Source organism: Scardinius erythrophthalmus (assembly GCF_964197995.2).
Source record: "Scardinius erythrophthalmus genome assembly, chromosome: 25".
Taxonomy (NCBI): domain Eukaryota; kingdom Metazoa; phylum Chordata; class Actinopteri; order Cypriniformes; family Leuciscidae; genus Scardinius; species Scardinius erythrophthalmus.
The window spans coordinates 4,502,133-4,524,221 of record NC_138245.1 but is presented as its reverse complement, the minus strand read 5'-3'; the positions used below and the strand labels follow the sequence as shown (position 1 = coordinate 4,524,221).

General features: G+C 37.3%; 1 protein-coding gene across 1 annotated transcript in view; it reads right to left on the bottom strand.

The window, feature by feature from the left end:
- Positions 1–22,089, bottom strand: part of kif21b (kinesin family member 21B) — a gene marked incomplete at its 3' end in the record, with an annotated part of 83,607 nt that overhangs the window by 43,485 nt on the left and 18,033 nt on the right. Inside the window, exons 2-5 of the mRNA XM_081357746.1 lie at positions 6,891–7,113; positions 4,533–4,715; positions 1,727–1,876; positions 138–272 (exon numbers count right to left, since the gene is read on the bottom strand). Of these exons, the coding sequence (XP_081213872.1) occupies positions 138–272; positions 1,727–1,876; positions 4,533–4,715; positions 6,891–7,113 (691 nt within the window). The remainder of the gene's footprint in view (positions 1–137; positions 273–1,726; positions 1,877–4,532; positions 4,716–6,890; positions 7,114–22,089) is intronic.

The following is a 22,089-nucleotide window of genomic DNA, read 5'->3' as shown; positions in this document are numbered from 1 at the left end:
ACCGAAAACAAAAATACGGTCAAACTTAAAAGTGGCGTTTCCATTCTAACTACACTTTTAACAATAGATTAACAAAAAGAGCCTAGGTTGCATTTCGGCGAGAGTTACGCTTTAATATTCACGTGAAGTGTCAGTACCAGCTGTGGCTGTGGACACACTCTCATCTGGCAGAGGTGGATGGTGAAGATGGCATGAGAGCGGGAGCTCTGGGCGTTCATCTGTGTGCTGGCGGTGGTTCGGGACAGAGCGCCCAGCTTCAGACACTGCAGGAGCTGAGGAGAACACACAGCGGGAGTGAGGAGAACTGCACTGACACACACACCCTTTATTCTAGTCACCAAAGCTTTATATGCTCATCTCAATATGAGCCATTCAAAACAAATAAACATGATGCTAACAATAGTTTTATTTGCATAGCATTTAACTTTTGTGATGCGTCACATTTCTGAGTGAAAGCAAATATTCAGTGGGGAATATTGTAATGTGAATCTGTTATCAAAATAATGCAGCTTTTCCAGCAACAAACTTTCAATGTGTTTTTAATACTGTACTACACAAAAACAAACACTGATGTTTAAATATTATTATTTGCATTATTTCAGAAATCCTAGTTGTCATCTATATTAAAAAAATGAATCAAACAATATTCAATATACTTCTACAACTACTATTATTAATAATAATAATAATACTGATAATACTTAACATTTTATTACTATTAGTTTTAGTATTAGCATTATTATATTGTATATTCAAATATTGGTTTTGTTATTATTATTATTATTATTATTATTATTATTAGTATTATTAACAACAACAACAACAACAACATTTAATATATGCACTACAACTATTATTATTACTATTAATAATGATAATAATATTTAATATGATATAATTTGCTATATTATTATTATTATTATTATTATTATAGTATTAGTAGTAGTAGTAGTAGTAGTAGTAGTAGTCGTCTTCTATATTAATTGTTAACAACATTTAATACATACTACTACTATTAATAATAATAATAATAATAATAATAATAATAATAATAACAACAACAACAACAACATTTAACATCATATTACTATTAGCATAATTTATTAAATATTTTTGTTTATTTTTAAATATATATTAAATATATACTAATAATAAGAAGAAGAAATGATAATAATAATAATAATAATAATATTTAATATATTATTTATTGTATTATTAAACACGTATTACTTTTATTATTATAATTAATAATAATTAATAATAATAATAATAATAATAATACTTGTTGAAATAAGATTCTTTGGGGGGTCATATTTGTATATCGCTTTTTGCAGTGATATACAAAGCAGTAAATGCTTCAGTTCATCACTGTGTTTTCAACAAAATGATATAAAAATGATGGTGCTTTCTACTCTAATTGTTGGTTTACATGTAGTTAGCTTGACTACAGTTAATGAAGATGGACAACTAGCTTGCTCACTACTAGCTTGTAGCAAGATTAGCTGTCGTTTTAATATTATATTATTGGGATATAATTATTTTTCTCTGTTTACACAGAGGCAAAACATTTTAATTATTTTTTAATACACAGCATTAAATATTTGTTTAGAATGCAGTGCACTGATTAACCATGCACAATAAATCTTAAAAAAAAAGTTAATTTCTTTCAATTTTTTTTATTCATGATGATTTGAAATGACTCCTGCGGATAACCCAGATATCTGACCTCCTCCTCTGAGCTGACCAGCCGTGAGGTCACTCCGGTGGTGTAGATCCCTCCGCTCCCATCCTCATGGATCTTAATGTTGGACCTTCTGTTTCGAGCCTCGGGATCTCGTGCGCTGTCAAACAGGTCCAGGATCTCCTCGTTATAAAGCTGCAGGACACACACACACACACACACACATCCCCAGTGACCTTCAGAGGGCAAAGGTCAAAAGGCCAGAGCCCCTGCATGTTTGACCTCGGGAAGCCCAGAGACCACACAAGCTGATGGACAAGGAAATGATAAATAATGATAGCGTAATTCACATAACACAACAGCAAGGCTGCAACTGAGCATCCTTTACTCGGGGAAGTGACACACAAGGACTTGATAAAATCAATGCAGGGTTCAAAACAATAAATCAAACTGCTAACATAGAAAAACAACGTACAAAGTGCAAAAAGGAGTTCTGGAAAGGACGAGACTAATGAAATAAGGGCATCTTAATGCCCTATTAAAGCCGCCCCGGGGGACGCCGTCCGTTCGCAGCTGCGGGGCGCGAGACGAATCGGTGAGCCGCGTTTGTGCTGAACACACAGCAGCCTGTGCCAGACAGCAAGCGGCCCGGGTCGTTAAAACGCCCTGTTACAGGTTTAAACTCATTACCTAAGCCAGACTTTACACGAGGAAGGGGGTAATCGGTTTACAGCGACACTGCTGTCAGTGCGCCTCCTCCTCGCCTGATGTCACGCTAATGACCCATCTCCAAGAAACATGGACGTGCGAGGGGGGTTTCTCCATGTCATCAAGATGTCAATCACATTCGTTACGAGATGATGAGGCCAAGACATTGGGACTCCAGCCATTTTCCAACATTAATGACGATAGATAAAAGATTAGAGCCGTCTGATTTACAAGAAAATACTATTTCAGTCATTCTACTTTACGGTGAAGATTTTCCGTCAAAATACATTCTCTGATCCCAGTTTAATGTTTATTGACTGCTATTAGTATGCCATTGATGCGTTTATCTCCCTCAAGAGTGTAAACATCGAGTAGCGAGAGTTTAGCCGGTGCGGGACTGACGCGTTACACGGGTAACACATTCAGCTTCGGTTACAGAAGTGCAAGGTTACAAAGATTACGTCAAATGTGAACACGTCAAATTTACCAGTTTATGTTTATTTGTGTCCAGTTAGACAGACTCAAATAGCTGTTGCGCATCATGTCAAAAAATGCACATATGTTGGATGGGTTTATGATAAGTGAGACACTTGCGTTCGTGTTATTAGCCTACTCAATTGCTTACTCATCATGACACATAGCAACACAGCTAAAAGTATTGCTAATATGTTGGACCTTTTATTGAAAGTAGTCTCTATATTAACCTGTCGAGACATGCCTTCACAAGCACACGTAATGCCTGGTTCAGATTACACGATTTTAGCCCGATTTTGGCACGATCCGTTTGACGTAGGGCAGTGGCGGATACAGAACGTCATTAATAGGTGGGCCTGGAGAATATACGGAGGGGCCTCGGTTTTTTAAGCTTATATACACGCCTGATAAATATGTCAACTATAGCAGATCGGTACTTCGGTAGTGAATTTAAATAGGCCTATGCCTTGAACTCATGTCAGTCAGCCCTCCCGCCTGTCATTACACACGACTCGCATGTAGACTATCACAACATTAAGTGAGTCAGTGCGCGCACGGAGAGCGTGTGGCCGACCCGTGCAGAAAAAATTTCACAGAAGAACGAGCTGATTCTCTGATTTGCGTGATAGACTGGACTGACACGTGATATGCCGACATAATATTTTTCTTTTGTAGCTATTTTTCGTAGCTACTGTACATAAATGTCCTCAGGAAACTATTAAAATGAAATTATTTATTAATTCATTATTATTATTATTATTATTATTATTAAAATTAAAAATTTTAATTGTTTTTATTAATCTGATTGGGTGGGCCACCGGTCAAATCTGCGCCTGACGTAGGGTGTTGTGGGGATTCGTAAACGACAACGGGCGTCGGGACACAACATTCGATCGTTTCATCTCGTATAGTGTGTCATAGTGGGTGACAACCTAGTCTGCGATGCTTCACGACATCACGATAAAAAGACATGTTTAATGTCATGTTTAATAGCATGTTTAATTTTTTTTTCGGCCCTCCACGACGGGTTCCGTCAAGAGTGAGTGAGTGAGTGAGTGAGTGAGTGTGTGAGTGAGCGAGAGTGAGTGAGAGTGTGTGTGCCCGAGTGAGTTAGTGAGTGAGCGAGAGTGAGTGAGAGTGTGTGTGCGCGAGTGAGTGAGTGAGTGAGTGAGTGAGTGAGCGAGAGTGAGTGAGTGAGTGTGTGTGTATGTGTGTGAGTGAATATGTGTGTGTGACGGCAGGCGAAGCAACATGTAGTCTAACATGTTTCTTGTCCACGGCACGACAAGATTTGAGTCAAAATCGTGTAATCTGACACAGTGACTATCGTAACAAACAAAGAAATCATGTAATCTGAACCAGGCATAAGAGATGTGTTTGTGAGGTTTGAGTTGGGGAAGCATATGAAGCACAAAAGAGGCATTCACTAGTTTGTTGGAAAATATGCTGTATTTGTGTAATTCCTCTAGGTGCCACTAGGATGCAGAAACTACACACTTCACCTTTAAACAAGTAACACATTGAATTAAACGTGGAATTGTTTTTGAGTGAAAATTGTCCTACACCATTTTTTGTTTTCCGTGCAATTCAACCACAATCATAATAATTACCATCATAAGGAGACCTAAATGGCAGCCTATTAATTTAGCCAGTCTGGTTGTAGTCTCACCTCCAGGAACTGGGCGCTGACTTTGAAATCCGGCGGGGGAATGTCAGCGCTCTGTGCCTCTAGTCTGCGCTTCTGGATGCCCTGGAAGAGATGTTGCACTGCCCGAGGGATGATGCCCTTCTCCTCCTCCGTCACGTTCACGTCAAAGCCAGTGCCCATGGTGTAGGTCTTTCCTGAACCCGTCTGCGTGACAGAGCAAGACATTCACATGTGCACAAAACACACATTCACAACTAGTGATCGAGTAACTCTCAGCAATATTCAGTCATTTTAAGATTCTCAGCATCAAAGCTTTGTCAATTTCTTTACTGGGTCTTCATTTAACAATTTTGTGTCTCATGTGCTGTTATTACATTGCATTATATAATGTATAACAGCAAGAAGCCATGCGCAAAATTAAAATACTTAAATTCTTTGACCCACTGTGCTGAATGCGAAAATACTAGTTTTAGCTAATAAAAAAAAAAATTATTAAAATGTCATAATATCTACCATTTATATAATTGAAGTGATTACACTTACTTCAATTGGCACAACTTTACACTAACAAATTGCTTCAACAATTTTATAAAATACTGTTTAAATAAACTGAAAAAACTGTAGTTGTGTCTTGATGTACATACATAAATCTATTTATATGAATCTTATCTAAATCAAATTAAATGATAATTGTGATTAAATGTAATTTTATAACAATAATAATAAAAAAAAACTTCATATGCACATCGCTTTTACTTCATGTCAAAGTTCTTGATATAAAATCCGTTAAATTTTAATGTTAATATTTTCAACCAAATGTCTTTTTTGGCTGAAGAACATAAAAATTGCGTTTTAAGACGTTTTCAGCCCAAAATGTCAAGCTGCTGAAACTTTGAGGAAAACCATTATAAGAGGTGTTATTAGGCACAGCGTGAAGCAGCAACAACCATGTTTAATATTCATCAAATTATAATGTTCAAGAAATAATTACACATACTATTAAAGTCCCCCTGTAGTCAATAATTTATCCCTTAAAACTCATCTTTGATCACCAAAATTACATATTTAAAAGTTTTTTCCTTCAAAGAAAATTTCTTCATGCCTTAAAATAGCTTGAATGTAACTCGACACCCTTGCCTCATTTAGTATACGTGGTTCTATGAATATGCAAATGCTCCCCGCCTCCACTCACTCACTCAGCTCAGAGATCCACTGGTTGACGATCACACGTTGATCTGATTGGTTACAAGGTAGTTTGTGACGTCAGAAACACCAGCGATTTCAAAGCGTGTTTTTGAGACTGTCTTTGGTTCACTGCAGTTTTAAGGAGAAAATACTCAGCAATGCTGTCGACTTATGAATTTACACATGGTTTGTCTTAAAGCACATTAAAAACACCACATAGACATATAAACAACATTAAAAACTTGATTTACACCACAGGGGGACTTTAATAATTTCAGATAATTTGAATAACAATAGATAATAAAAAAACAGGGCATTCTCACTATAATATTCCTCTGTTTAAACAGTAAATAAAGCGACTGTGTTCTTTTAACACTTGTGTTTAGCAGAACTATTAGAACATTAGCAGAACTATTAGAACATTAGCAGAACATTAGCAGAACTATTAGAACATTAGCAGAACATTAGCAGAACTATTAGAACATTAGCAGAACATTAGCAGAACTATTAGAACATTAGCAGAACATTAGCAGAACTATTAGAACATTAGCAGAACATTAGCAGAACTATTAGAACATTAACAGAACTATTAGAACATTAGCAGAACATTAGCAGAACTATTAGAACATTAGCAGAACATTAGCAGAACTATTAGAACATTAACAAAACATTAGCAGAACTATTAGAACATTAGCAGAACATTAGCAGAACTATTAGAACATTAGCAGAACATTAGCAGAACTATTAGAACATTAACAAAACATTAGCAGAACTATTAGAACATTAGCAGAACTATTCCTGTCAGGTGTTCAAGTGTCCACTCATGTTTTAGGAGACTTGCATCCACTATCATTCATCTTCTAACACACAGAGTTACAGTTTGAGCGATTAACCCCGATCGCCGCACAATAGGTGCTCTAAACCTGAAGAGCGTGTGACGAGTGAAACCCACAAAAGAAGCCGGGCACAGCTGTTGCATCACCCGAGCGCTGAGGGAAAGGTCACGGGGTCACGGCCGTGTTAATACTTACTATTCAGAGAAATGAACGAGCTGACGATACGGGTGTGCAAACAAGAAGGTTTAATACGATTCAGATAAAGTGTGGATGTTTTTACTAATCTTTGAACCATTTTTGGCATCGCAAACAACTCATCTGTCACACACATCGTTTTATCAAGTGTGTAAGACCTTACTTGTCCATAAGCGAAGACAGTTGCGTTGTATCCCTCGAAGCAGCCTTCAATGAGCTTGTGAACGCAGGCGCTGTAGATCTGGTGCTGCTGGGCGTCCAAGTCGAACACAAAGTCATACGTAAAGGCCTTGTCTTTACCCAAGAGCACCTGGGGCTCGCCGGGGGTAACCAAGGTGCAGATGTGACATCCCTCAATCTTCTCCTTCGCCATCTGCGGCCGGATCCTGGTGAACAGAACAAAAGACAATTCTACGTGAAGAAAATTCAAGTCATGTGAGAACTGCCGTATTTGGCAGATCTGAGAGTCTACTCTGGCACAGAGCGGAAAGGGTTCAGTGTTTATAAAGCCAAAAAGCTGACTGGATGGCTAGCCAACTCTATCTCTATCTCTCAGGTTAATAATAAAGCATTATAAATAGAAAACGTATCATTTTCAATAGTAAAAATATAAGAAATATCAGAGAAATTGAGGTAGATACCAAACTATCTTTAACTGTCACTGGCTGTCAATTAAAGGCAGGGTAGGTGATTAGTTCCAGAAACATTATTTGTTAAACTGGTTAAAAGGATATTCACATCCTGATAGCAATCACTAAGTTAGGAGGTCTAAATGTATTTATAATATATATATATATATATATATATATATATATATATATATATATATATATATATATATATATATATATATATATATATATATATATATATATATATATATATATATATATATATATATATATATATATATATATATATATATATGGCGTTTGTGGAAGGTGTAGGACCATTAAATGTTCATCCAATCACTGCATTCGGTCCGAATCTTTTCATTTCGTCTCAATGGTTGTGCAGCAGTCAGGTGGGACCGGTCAGTGCTCTGTTAGTTATGTTCATAATTATTGTAATGTTATGTGCTTTGAGACACGAGGTAGCTTAACGCTTGTGTTTGCTCCCTGATATGTTTGTTGAGGTGTGGTTTTGGAGACGCTCTGAAGGGAGGGTGGGATCTTATGCTTTCAAAGCTAGCTCGCTATTGCTAGCCTCTCTGAAAATTGTCTACCCTTCCTTTAAATGAAAAGTGCAATGTTCAAATGGGAGAAGTCAAAGAAATGAACAATTTTAACTAGCAGAAATAAGTTTTGTTTTTGTTTTTGTTATATAAAGTTTTGAATCAAAAGGTAGTATTGTTTTACTCCTGTCCGGACCCAGACTTTCAATCTTAAACTATAAAATTCAATAATAAAAATATTAATTTATGTGAAAGTGATTTATATAAATTAAAAAATAAAATTATTCATGTCCCACGGTTGTTTTTACCCCACAGAACAATTTTGCCTCATATAAAGTTCTATTGAAAGCGAGTGTACTTGTTCACCGAGGGCACAACAGTGTCAGTGAAGAGTGTGCTTGAGATAAAATGTGAAAAAGATATGAGAAATCAAAGTAAATATCAAATTTGTGCAGAATATTTTATATTTGTGCTTAATTTTTCAAATAAGATGTAACATTGTAATATTATGAATTTAGGTGAACATTTTAATTGTTCAATTGCTCTATGATACATAAAATCCAAGCTCTGAAATTACCCTTAACAAGGCAAAGGAGTCAAGACCTTGTATTACAAAAATATTACAAATTTGAATTTGAGATTCGGTGGAAATTACGCTGTGGTGTGAATTTTAATTACTTTTAAGAAAAAAACTAAACTTCTTTTGTGATTCATGTACACAAATGTATGTGGTTGATAAAAAAAAAAAAAAAAATTGCAATTATCTTTTATATATCTTTTTGCGGTCTATATTCTCTATGTTGTATATCAGTGTAGTTTATGTTGTGTTCTTCAGTGTTTAGTACAAGCTGTGGATGAAACGGGTGATTTGTCAGACTTCCAATAAGGGCAAATCATGGGAGCCCGTTTAGCAGGAGCGTTTGTAGCCATAACAGCCAAATAGACCTTATTCAGAGCCACGCCACGACAGGTATGAAAGCGAGCCTGTGAAGGATAGACAAAGAAGAATAGTGGAAAACCGAAATCTACCACAGCAAAGTGACAGCAAACCTCAATATTCACCTTAAAAACTATCACAGGGAACTTCCCAAAGCCAACAACACCCATGAAAGATCGAAAGATAGTGTCGTGATGCTAAAACCTGGTTAGTGCGAGCACCAAGATTTACTTTTCAATATCTTCAACCACCTGACTTGAATCTCGCTGAACCACTGAGGACAGTTTAGAAGAGAAGAGCGAGAAGTCGATTCTCTCCTCCAACATCTCTAAAGTAATAAGCAGATGTTCTGATAGACAATATTCCACTGGAGGCTACTCAAAACTAGCATGAATCAATTGTAAGAAGGTTGAAAGCTGTATTGAAAGCAAATGATGGTTAAAAAAAATGTAAAGAAATATTGCCCGTTTACCAGGTGTTTACATTACAGGTGAAACTCGAAAAATTTGAATATCGTGCCAAAGTTCATTTATTTCAGAAATTCAACTTAAAAGGTGAAACTAGTATATTATATAGAAAATTACATGCAAAGTGAGATATTTCAAGCCTTTATTTATTATAATTTTGATGATTATGGCTTACAGCTTATGAACAGCCCAAATTCAAAATCTCAGAAATTTTGAAGATGTTCATAAGCTGTAAGCCATAATCATCAAAATGATAACAAATAATTCAAAAACAGTGATTGTCAAAGTGGTGTTTGTGTAGCTGTCAATAGAGGGACAGAAAGCTCTCAGATTTCATCAAAAAGATCTTGATCTGTGCTCTGAATTGTTATTTTCAGTTATTTTCAGAGGACAGTAAATATATACTGCTATACAAGCAACACATTGACTACTCTAAAACATATCCAAGTTTCATTTCTATATTATTGTCCCTTGAGTAGATAAACTAAAATGTTTGCTAAAATGTGAGGGGTGTACTCACTTTTGTGAGATATTGTATATATACACAGTACACACACACATAATATAATTATATAAATATTAATATAAATGTATTAATTTAACATGCTTTTTTGTCATATTTAGCAAACTTCAGGGGACCATTTATTAGCAAAGTACGAACACACCACAATCTGCAAAGAAGGCCAAACGAAAAGTAGACCACAAACACACTGTCAGTAGCAGTTCAGACACGGGCAGCGCATGTTACTCACATCTGAAGCTACACTGATCATCAGTATCTACAGCTGTGAGGGATGCTCAAACCCACCCAATGTGGCAGGAAACGAGAGAGAACCATGAATAATCAATTAACAAGAGCACACATGCACAGTCACACACACACACACTCCACAGAATGCAGACTCCAGAATCCTTTCTGCTTCACACACACATCTATCCACATGTACCCATCCTCCTCTCTCTGGCCTCAGCTGGGCCTCGGCCTCTCCTTTATCCTCTTCCACAGTCAGAAGAGAAGCATAATCTATAGCGCATTGATCAGGAGGACAAACACAACACATGAGGCGCTCCCCTGAGAGGATCACACACTAAAAATAACCCCCACGCTGGAGGATTACACATCCGCTTTAAAGCTGTGAACGAACGGCCGTATCTTTACCTGCCATCAAACACTCTGATGCAGTCCTCAAAACTGCTCTCAGATCAGCGCGTGTCGAAGGCTTGATCCGGTTATCTTACAGAGCCATGCGATTTATAATTTCCTGAATGTCTCAGGGAGATTATTAACACTTTGCTAAATAATTATGTTGATATTTCGCATAACAAAGTCATTTAATTCCCACGGGGCTGAAATTTAAATAGGGTTGGGACTAGCTAGTGCTACTGGTGTCATTATCCATTTTTAATTATGCAAAAGGATTAACTCAAATCATAATCAGCATCTTTAGATGAGCCAGATGAAATCCTAAAAAAAACGATATACTCAAACACAACCTCTATTTCATTCAGCGTTGTTTCCCAACGTGTCAAGGTGCAATTCAGAATATAGTTCAAGTATCTCGATTGCTCTAAATTAGACTCATAAACAAGAAATCATATGTTAGGCCTCACATTTTAATATCCGCAGTGATCCATCATTCCTGTCCGACAGTCACGTGACCCACGCATGCTCCTCACACATGACAGCGGGAGACATCTGCCCGCCTGCTGCCTCCGTGTGTGTGTCTGTTTGTTTGTGTGTGTGTACAAAACAAAAGGAAGTGTGTCATCAGTCATCAGCACTTCCTGGCCTGAAGAGGGAACTTCTTGCCACATCCTTCAGTTAGTGCAGTCTGAGACCGCGGTGAAGCCGCCATAACCACTGAGACTCATTGTCAAAAAAAAAAAGTGACATGTTATGTTAAAAGTAGCTTTCTCACAAAATGTTGTTTCTTAAAGGAATGCTGTGAGCTAATATAGTATAGGTTAGCTACTATACACTAGCATAATAGATTACAGCAGCACCAGTCACATGCTCTCCATGAACATTAAAGGAATTACAATGGTAGTTAATGTGGTAAGACAGCACACCGGAATAACTATTTAATATTTTATTATTTATAAAAAAAACACACCATTTCAAAATACTTAAAACTGTGTATACACGTCTAGAGCAATACAATTGCCTACCAGCCTTGTCTATTCAAAGTTCAACTCCTGTCATAGATATGCAAAGCCAGAAAACCCTGAAATAACATCAGGAAAGGATGCAAATTATATTACACTTATAATTATTGTGATAATTTGATGAGAACAATAATATTGCAAAATATTATTTAAATATATTTTTGTCAGTCACGTTCAGCTTGTTTTTAGGTTCTTGGACTTTGGGTTTTGTTTACATTCATTACATGTGATCCTCGTTCTAGCGTCCCGCCGCTCATCAGTCACATGGACACTTACACCGGTCATCACAGCCGTTCTCTTTCAGTTAATCACCATGGGCCCTATCTTGCACCCAGCGCAATTGACTTTGTACACCAACGCATGTATCATTCCTATTTTGCACCCGCAAACAGCGGACTTGCGCTCCCGGGGGCGGTTCAGGGAAAAGAGGAGGCGTGTTCCGGCGCAAACGTTCCCTGGTGCTATTTTGCAGTTTCAGAAAACAATTCCGCCACAGACCAGGAGAAACCTTGTCTAAAGTCAGTGGTGTGTTGCGCATGTTATTCAGATGCTATTTTAAGGGCGCATGCTTGGCCATAATGTAGCGTGTGCACAACACGCAAACACTTTGCTTCTCTCATCTACACAGAAGCAGCAGTTTTCATTTTTGCAAATCATAGGCTACATTATTACAAGGAAAAATATTAACACAGGAGGGAAATCATTGTGGTGTCCATGAAGATGTGAAAGAATAGGCATAAATCTAGCTTACACATTTACCCAAATTATTATACGCCTGTTTAACCGAAGCTAATTTGGGTGTGTTTCTCCATCCCCAATGTCACTTCTCTGTGATTTACGGCCCTGACGAGAACGTCGGTCTCCTCGGCTGTGAACCGCTCCTGGCGCGCGCCTGGCAAATCCGCCGTTATAATAGCAATCCGCCATGGAACAAGCGCGCATGCTCTTAAAGGGAATGTGAGATGTCGCTCTGATTGGTTTATTTCACGTTACGCCCAAACCACACCTATGAGTAATGAAGCTACTTCAGACCAATTCATTTTAGATTTGCGTTGGGCGCAAGAGTCATTTATCCCGCCGGTATAATAGCAACAGCGCCGAGATCCGCCCACAAAGTTACTTGCGTTTCGCGTTTGATACTTGCGTTTCAGATCATTAATAAAATAGGGCCCCAAGGGTATTTAGTCCCTCCTTGTGCCTCTTCAGTTGGACGGTACTGTTCGTGTTACATGTTTACACGCTGTCTATTTTAATCTATTTAAGTTAACCCTGTGCTATACACTCATCTTCGTCTTCCGTGAATTTAAGTATTACAACTTTAAATGTAACATATTCAGCATCTTCACTCCGGTCTTCAGTAGGGCTGACCGATATTGGAAAAAAATTAACTTGCGCTATTTTGTTTTTCTGCAATATATATTGCGATATGAAAACAGTTTCACCAGATGATTTGAATAGCGCTATTTGTAAAGAATTAATCATTCTAGAACGATTGGGGTGATTTTGTAATGGATTGAATCTGCATGGAAAATAATAAAATAATTACAAGCATAGATAAATACAACAAAACAAAGGTACAAATGAAATAAACAGTGCTTTGATTTTCAGGGAAGTCTAACAGTATTCAGGTACAGAAATTGAATAATCAAATGTAAAATAACACTGCATATTCTTCACTATCAATTAAATACAATTAATCTGTGTTAAAGCTACAAAAGTGATTTTCTCTTTTTACTTTGTTGTCGGGGAAGAACTGTGGCTCTTTTTACTACATTATAAATGACCTGCGCCTGCGACGAAACTCTATAAATGCTGTCATATTATCTTGCGTTCTCGTTTTTACGCGCATAAAAATAGTTGGATGGAAATATAGCTAATGAGCACTTTAACAAAAATACAACTTTCTTAAAATACTCTAAAATATCTTGCCCCATAGAATATGGTTGTTTTACATTATCGTAAAGATGATTTTTGTTCGTTTTACAAACTTCAGTACGAGTTAAAATTATTAGTAATCGACAGCACATCACAAATGCTGTCCATAAAGCATAATGTGTTGTATACTAAAGAATGAAGGAATCATATCAATTTCAGCCCCTATTAACAGTATATTTCACCCAAAAATGTAACTACTGTCATCATTTACTCCGTTCCAAACCTGTATGACTTTCTTTCCTACAGTGGAACATAAACGAAGATATTTTGAAGAATGTTGGTAATCCAATAGTTTTGGTGACCATTGACTTCCATTGAATTGAAACCGATATAACATAGAAAATACAAAATATCTTCCTTTTGTCTTCAGAATAAAGAAAGCCATTCAGGTTTGGAACGAGTAAATGATGACAGGATTTTAATTTTAAGGGTGCAAGCTTCCATATCACTTTATGGCAGATACATTTCATAGCAAAGCCAAAAACATTTTTTTGTGTGTGTGCATATTTGGATGCCCACCAACATTCCTGGGCTTTGTTTTCAGGAAATTAAAGTGGGCAAGGGTACGATCAACCAGCCACATGCGTGATGAAAACAGGATCTGAAAGACAGAAAAATGCATGGTTGGCCGTCCAATCACGTGACGATTCACAGAGGACAAAGGGTGCCACATGAGCTTCTCTTCTCCTGTCAGTTCTGTCAGATATCACAGTCAAAGATCATCTCCTTGACGACAAACGGCATTTAATCATGACTTGATTAGTCAACTTTATGTAAATACTCTGTCCGATATCTCCTACTGTAACTCAAAGCCACCCACACAAAAGGCCAGTCGAGTATCACCAATTAGACCCAGCATTTATGGATGGAGAATCTCATCTGGGCCTCTGTCCAAAGGTCCCGCTCTTCTCCGAGCCAAGAGCCATTCCACTGGCAATAAACTCTTTGTTACAACCAAGTCTTTCAAGTTTATGCGGCCTTAAGTTCATAACAGCTATGAAGTGAGTAAAGCGGAAGTTTGTGTGTAGAAAAGCACTAGGATCTGCGTTTGTTTTGACATCATCACCTCCCCCTCCAAATCCAAAGTCAACTCTTCCTCACTCTCTCGCTCTCTCCATCCAGCGCCTGGAAAAACAGATCAGTGGGTCATGAGGGGGGGGCGGCGGTGCAGGAAACGGACCTCCATTTCCTCTCACGACAGACCCTTTAACAGCCTGATCTCATACGTGATTCCCTGAACCCGTTCACGCCAGCTGAGGGAAGGTTCTCCCCCGGACAAACCATAATGCGGAAGATCTGAATGACCGCTCGTTTACTACATCGCTTTGTGTCTCTCGAACAGAGACGTTTTGTATTCATCTCACTCATCGGTTGGACGCACACAGGAGCACTTCTTTAAAAGCAGTCTCTCAAGACCACAAAAGACATGTATGTGTGCCAAGGCTAGTACTCTTGGGCGCTTGTGTTGTGCTGACAAAGCATTCAGCATTTACTTATTGCAAAAGCCATGACAACACATTAAAAAAACGTAAAATTACACACAGACACAGTACTTTTATTTATTTGTTTTAATTAAAGTGCCCCATTATGCTTTTTCAAATGTTACCTTTCATGCAGTGTGTACTATAGCGGTCTGAGATTTCTGTCCCGTAAAACTTATCCATATGAATTGAGTGGTTTAGTCCAAAATTTCTGAAGAAAATGTTCTGCTGTAACACGAGAATGAACCTCATTAGTTCTCACACGTCGAGCGAACATGCTTGAGCCTCTGTTTGCCACAACTGATGTGTGTTGATGAATGTTTATATGTGGATAAAAGCCTAAATTAAATCTGTTCATCATATAAAGCGATCGCTTCTCTTCAGAAAATTTGGACTAAACCACTCGATTTATATGGATTAGTTTTACGATCTCTTTAGGCCGTGTGTCCACCAAAGCTTTCTTTCACGCGGCTGGCGTGTTTTTTCAATTGTTTTCGATGGGAGCGCTGCGTTTTTAAAACGCCATGAGCGTAACGAGCCGCTTCACACTGAAGCGCTGAGCGTTCGGCGCTGACCCGTTTTTTACAGGTCGCCGAGAGTTGAAGAATGTTCAACTTTGTGTAAAACGCAGCGCTCATCACTGTCACTTTTTACCCAACCGTCCAATCACAGTGGAGGAGGGGCGGGGCTAACACCACACCGACCAACCGCCACATTCTGCTTGTACAACGTCAACAGAGGACAACAAGCATAATAACGGAACAAAATCATTTAAAACAAGAGCCAGAGAAAATACGTTACATCGTATCGACATTTTAATATAGAATCAACACAGAAACAAAATATGTGTGAAATGAGACACTAGTAACACTTTCGTGGATATTCTGTATCATAACAAGCATGTCTCAACTGAAAAAAAACGTAACGCTGGCAAAACGCTCTCAAGTGCCCATAACTAGGCATTATCAGCTGGCTAAAAACGCTTTGGTGGACACACGGCCTTATGAACTTTTTGAAGAGTCAAAGTGGTGTTTGTGTAGTTGTCAATGGAGAGACAGAAATCTCTCAGCTTTCATCAAAAAGATCTTCATTTGTGTTCTGAAGATGAACGAAACGGGTTTGAGGGTAAGGGTGAGTAATTAATGACACATAAAATTTAATTAAAAAAAACTTTTGAATTTAGTTTTGCCAAAATTTGTATAAAAATGATTCTCAACTATGTTATGAAAGATATAACGGAATGAATTGATGCACCATTTTACTTTATGCAATATGTGGGTAAAATGGCCATAAATGAATATTCCTATTCAATGCAATGTATCTATACACTGTCTCTAATTTGCACATTAATGTGTTCTTGGAGCAACATTTAATAAAAAAAGAAGTGTAATAATTGGAGTAATAATTAGCAACATCTTAATAATAATAATAATAATAATAATAATATCTAATATTTCATAGGAATATTGATGTATAATTTATTTCCATATTCTCTTGTTGTCTCTCCCAAAATGCCTGATAAACGTGATTTAAGTCCTGATGTCCTCTACAGTGGACACGTTTGAAATCAATGCCCTGTTTTTTTAATTGAAACCCCATAACGGTTTCCTGAGATGTTGGTTTTTGAAATACAATTTGAAAAGTAGTCCGATTTAAATTTTAATTACAATATATTATCATATTTCCTACATTTGATCACCAAATTAATGTCAGACATTTTTAAAGACCAAAAAGTTGTTTTCATGATGAAACCTCCAAATATTTGATATCTCTGAAAAGCCCTGAAAGTGCTCTTTACAGGACACCCAGATTGTGACATGTGACATGTATGATGTCAGAGAAATTCACTAAAATATAATGTCCACTACAGTGGACAAAAGTCTATTCCTGGGTCCCAGGAGGTTAATATAAATAAAAAGTAACATGCATAGACATAATTTAATTATATAACAAACCACTAGGCTAATATATGAGATATATCTTTGCTTTAGGTTCCTTCAACATATTTACCTTATACAAAGATCCCAGCCCTATATACCATCTGCAGAAGTGTATCTCACACAAAAGCGTGACACAAAGGGTGATGACACCAGTACAAACCCTGCATTATGGCACTTTTTATCATTCAGCAGTTCCAAGTCTCCGAAAAACAAATGCTTTAGTCTTTTGAGTGTGGCGTTGACTGAGCTCCAGTTGTGTCCAGAAGCCGTCCGGCTGATAAGACTGTCAACTCCATTGCTAGTGGACCAATCAAACCAATAATAGGTTTTATCTCCTTTTCAGCACCAGTGTGAGGGGAATAGGACACACACACACAGACACACACCTCACAATCTTCAACATGTAGGTGTGAAAAGCCCAAGCGACACATCCAGGATTTCCCTCAGCTGCCACCAGGGCCAGATCTGATGCCGGTCAAACATTTCTGAACAAACAACGTTTTCATAATCAAAACACCCCAGATCAGGATCAGATTCATATATGCTACAGGTTACCTGGTTTCCCACAGTTGGAATAGGTCTATATGTTATGATTACAGCAAGAACAGGAAAATATCTACTCAGGAAAGGCTTTCGCCGAACTCCCATCCGGGGCAGAACTGTCTCTCGTCACTTTCCTCACCCAGTATCTCTCGAAACCATCAGTCTATTTGCCTGAGGACTGGAACAATTTGCATACAACCCTCAGAAGCACATACATATATAGAAAGCTCATTTCCCATGCAGTTTTCTTTCAGCTCATTCATTTAAATAATATCCATCATGGATTTAAGGCCCGTGCACACTAAGAACAGATAACGATAAAGATAACGATAACTATATCAGCATCCACACCAATGCAAGCCATCGTTCTGTTTATACCATCCATACACAAAGTTGTAAAATTGAACTTATGTGCAAAATTGAAATATTGCATTAATAAAATGTGCAAATAAAACAGCGTTTCCATCCCATGTGTTCAAGATTTAAAAAAATAGTCACTTCCTGGGAAATTGGCGCAAAATATCTGTAATGAAAATTAAAAAATTTGAGGGTTTTTTTTTCCTCCATCAGAAATGACTTTTTCAAAGTTTATTCACATTTTTTGAATTTATGTTTATCTTGGTGTTTCCATCCAATGTTTTTTTTTTAAAATGCGATATCCCAAAATGCACATAAAAATAGGTGGATGGAAACCGCCACTGTGACAGGTTCACAAAACATCTGCATGAAAATGTTTTGCTCAAACTAGGTATGCACTGATATGTTGTGGTCAACAACAGATAAATAACTGAAATTTCAAGTCTATACTAATTTGGTCAAATAAATTCAAATAAAACACCAAAAACTAAAGATTAATTGTTTTATATGCCACAAGTAATTGAAGCATCACACTAGAGTTTGAAAAACAGATGTTCATTTTGAGATTTGCTAAAGATTATATTTTACAGTGTTATTAAATTATTAGTATTTTTAAATTAACTTTAAGTCAGCATTAGGTGACTTAAAAATATCTGCCACATTTTACTCTTATCATTAGTTCTTTAGGAATAATGGTATCCATCCTAATTTATCCTTATTACTTAATTATAGTGTTTATTCATATCTTATGTGCTTTCATAATTACATTTTTTTTAGTTATTAGTTTTTTTTAACTATTTAGCTTTATTTTTAGTAATTTTAGTACTTCAACTTCAAAACTCACTGAAATACGGTTATGTTTTTAAGATTACATGTTTCATCCAACTTTTATATTTTATTTATATTATTTATTTTAATTGTTTTAGTAATCATAAACATAATGTGACATTTGTGTTAATGTGTTTGTCTGATACAGGCCATTTTTGCAGCTTTTCGGACTGAGGAAGTTTTGAGCGCTGAAAGCTGTATAGTAGATCAAGCTCTTTTCAAGGAAAATTAGATCAAGGAAAATTAGATTTCTTATAACATGCCCCTTTAAGCATATTAACAGATGAATACAAGCTGTAGTACGACCTTACACACACACACACACACTCTGCTGTGTGAGGTTTAATGAACTGACCACAAACACACTCACACATACACACACAAACTTGGCTGCCAAGCCAAGGACAACAATCAGAATCCGCTTACAGTGTGTGAGCCATCTGCCTGAACCTGTCTGTCACACACACACACACGAGACATCAGAACCATGTCAGCACAATTTAGGAGCTGATCAATCCTGCGACTACAGGCCAGACGCCCGAACAGTTAAAGGACACTAATTCTTGGCTCCGTCACAAAAATGACTTCACAGAGCAGTTCCTCATCCTGAAGACTCAATCGCTGCTCAAACAGACACAGCGCAGGCCGGATTCGAACCCACGTCTCCAACATGAGCCCCTGTTCACCAGAAAAAAGGAGTTGTTCAAATTTCATTTGAATACATTTTAAAAGATTAATTAAATCGTTAAGTAATTAATTACATTTGATAAACTGCATTATGCATTCATTTGATTACCACCATTTTTGACAATTAATTGTATTGAATCATAAAACAAAGAATATATATAAAAAAAAAAAAAAAAAAAAAAATCAAACAGAAAGAACTGAATTTAAAAAAAAAAAAAAAAAAAAATCATAGGGCCCTATTAAATGTTACAATTTTAATAAATTGTTTTTTAATTCAATTCTATTTTGATTATTAAAATTGAACTAAACCATTAAAAACAGAATGCAGAAACATTTACAGAAAACAGATTTTTGGGGAAAAAAATAAAGAGGAATTTGGAGAAAGAATAATAAAAAAATATAATAAATCAGGAAACTATGTGAGGTAAAATAAACCCTGCATGTGAGATGACCTTCTCTTGATTCTCTTATCAGCTTGACCATTATCGTGCGACCCTACGTTATCCTACAGCCTTGACTAACATGAGGTTTCAGTCTCATCTGGAGAACATCAGATGAGTATGACCCCTGTTGACCCCCAGGACCTGAAAGAGACATGGGTTTGTGCATCCTCAACCACAAATCGCCTCAGAGCTATAGTTACAAGCCCTAGTGTCACAGGAAGCACATTTCATATGTGTGTTTATGAGTGTGAGTGTGAGTGTGTGTGTGAGTGTGTGTGGGAGTGTGAGTGTGAGTGTGAGTGTGAGTGTGTGTGTGTATCGCCCTGTGGGCCCCTTTTTAAAGGTATAGAGTCTCTCCAGATGTCAGATCTTCTTCCCACAGTCCACTTCTCCCACACGAAACTGCTTCCACCAACCATCTCCTCTCTTTTTAAATATATCTTGCCCTCCTAAAACTGATTTCTTCAGCTCCTCGATCTCTAATGTCCTCTAAGCTACGTCACTGTCCTCTACTCCATCTCTGCCTCTTTCCTAAACTTAATCCTCCAAAATGAGTTCCTTCATCTCTCATTTCCTCTCTCTCCCGAGTCTCAAGATACAGTCGGATGACGCAAACGTGTTCTAGAGATTAGGATTAACTTGTCCTGTCATGCTCATGCGCAAAAACACACAAAACACACACAAGACACACACCTGGCGAAGAGTGTAAACAGCTGCTGCCAAAAGCCTGTGTCCCTTGATTATATCTGCACAAAACACATCTACAGGGTTTCATCTAGCTTGAAGTGAAATATGGTAGTTCTTGGCATCGCAATGAAGAGGAATTCACGAAAATGTAAACAGTAAAACACGTCAGCCTGTGTGTGTATGTGAGAAAGAGATAAAAAGAATGACTAAGTGTGTTTGTGGTTTTCTTGGACCTCTCAAGGAAGAGGAGGATGTCTGGAGCTTCACCTCAAACACACACTTCATGCCCTTTAGAGAAGAGGTTATCAAACCGCTGGATTTAACTCGCCCCAGCTCCTGTTCACTCGTCCTCCCCTACTGTGTTGATCTGTTGTCTTAAACTCAGATCCATAAACCTCAGGAAAACGGTTAACGTGTCACATAATCTCGCACGGTCATGTTTCCGTGTTTTCATGAGCAAGATGAGGAGCATGTGAGTGCGGCTGCACGATTATGACAAAAAGAATAATTGTCAATTATTCCCTTGAAATTGTACATTACGATTTTCACAATTTACATTGATGTTTTGAATAGCTTTCTGCCATTGTTTGAAGCCACTACATGCCATATTGTTATATCAAAATAAACCAGCTAAATTGGGCTCTATTTGCTTTTGATGCAACGCTCACATCCACTGTAGGCAAATGCCAGCCGTTAACTATTAACTAATATTAATAACTAATACTAATATGCATAACTATTCGCCGATGTCTTGCTCTGGAGGCAGTCATATGCAAATGCATTTGCCCGTGAAACGTCACAGATCAAGCAATATCAAAACAAGTTGTTTTCGGAGCTTATTTAAATAAATGCTTTGTTTATAAAGAGGAGGACGTTTTAAGCTATGAAACATGTCTTATATGTCAAAAGATCTTAATGTCCTGACAACCAGCCCCAACACACCAACATTTTGGCGGCTTAAGCAAGGGTGTTGTGTTATGGTTATACTTCCAAAACAGTGTAATAGTAGCATATTTATTTGCAGTGCTGTCCGCTTCACTGCCAAGTTTCCATTATAAGCAAACTTAATGCAAATACATCTCCCTTTTACCCGTAAACTCAATGAAATTAGTTTCTGCGGTAATCGACAACAAGCTACAATCTAGGGCTGCACAATATATCGAAATTATCAAAATATCGCAAATGTATATATCGCGATATGCATATCGCAACGGCTTGCAATAACTGGGGTCATGAACAAAATCACTCACTGCTCTTGGCTGAATAACTTGTGTAGCTTTAATAAGAATCACTATATATTTAAATCATACAGTGAAAACTAAGCAGTTTTATTTTTACATTTGATTATTCATATTCTGTTGTTAAATAACCCTAATGTAGGATAACCTGAAACCCTGAACCCTGTGGTTTACACTGATGTTAAAACCACACTTCTTAAGGTCCTTGCACACTGAGTCCGAAATTTTCGCATGCGTTTTTTCATATTCGTGCATCGGTGGCTCTGAATTGTCAAAACACCATTCAAAATGCTTGCTACGGAAGCGAAAAACACAGAAAATCGAACCTGATCCGAATTTTTTCATGACGGACGAAAGTTTCGGAGGCAGTGTGCAAGCGCGATTGACATAAAGTGAGGTCGTAATTATTTTTTAAGGTGCGAAAATTTCGGATGCGAATTTCGGACTCAGTGTGCAAGGGCCTTTACGCTACAGTAAAA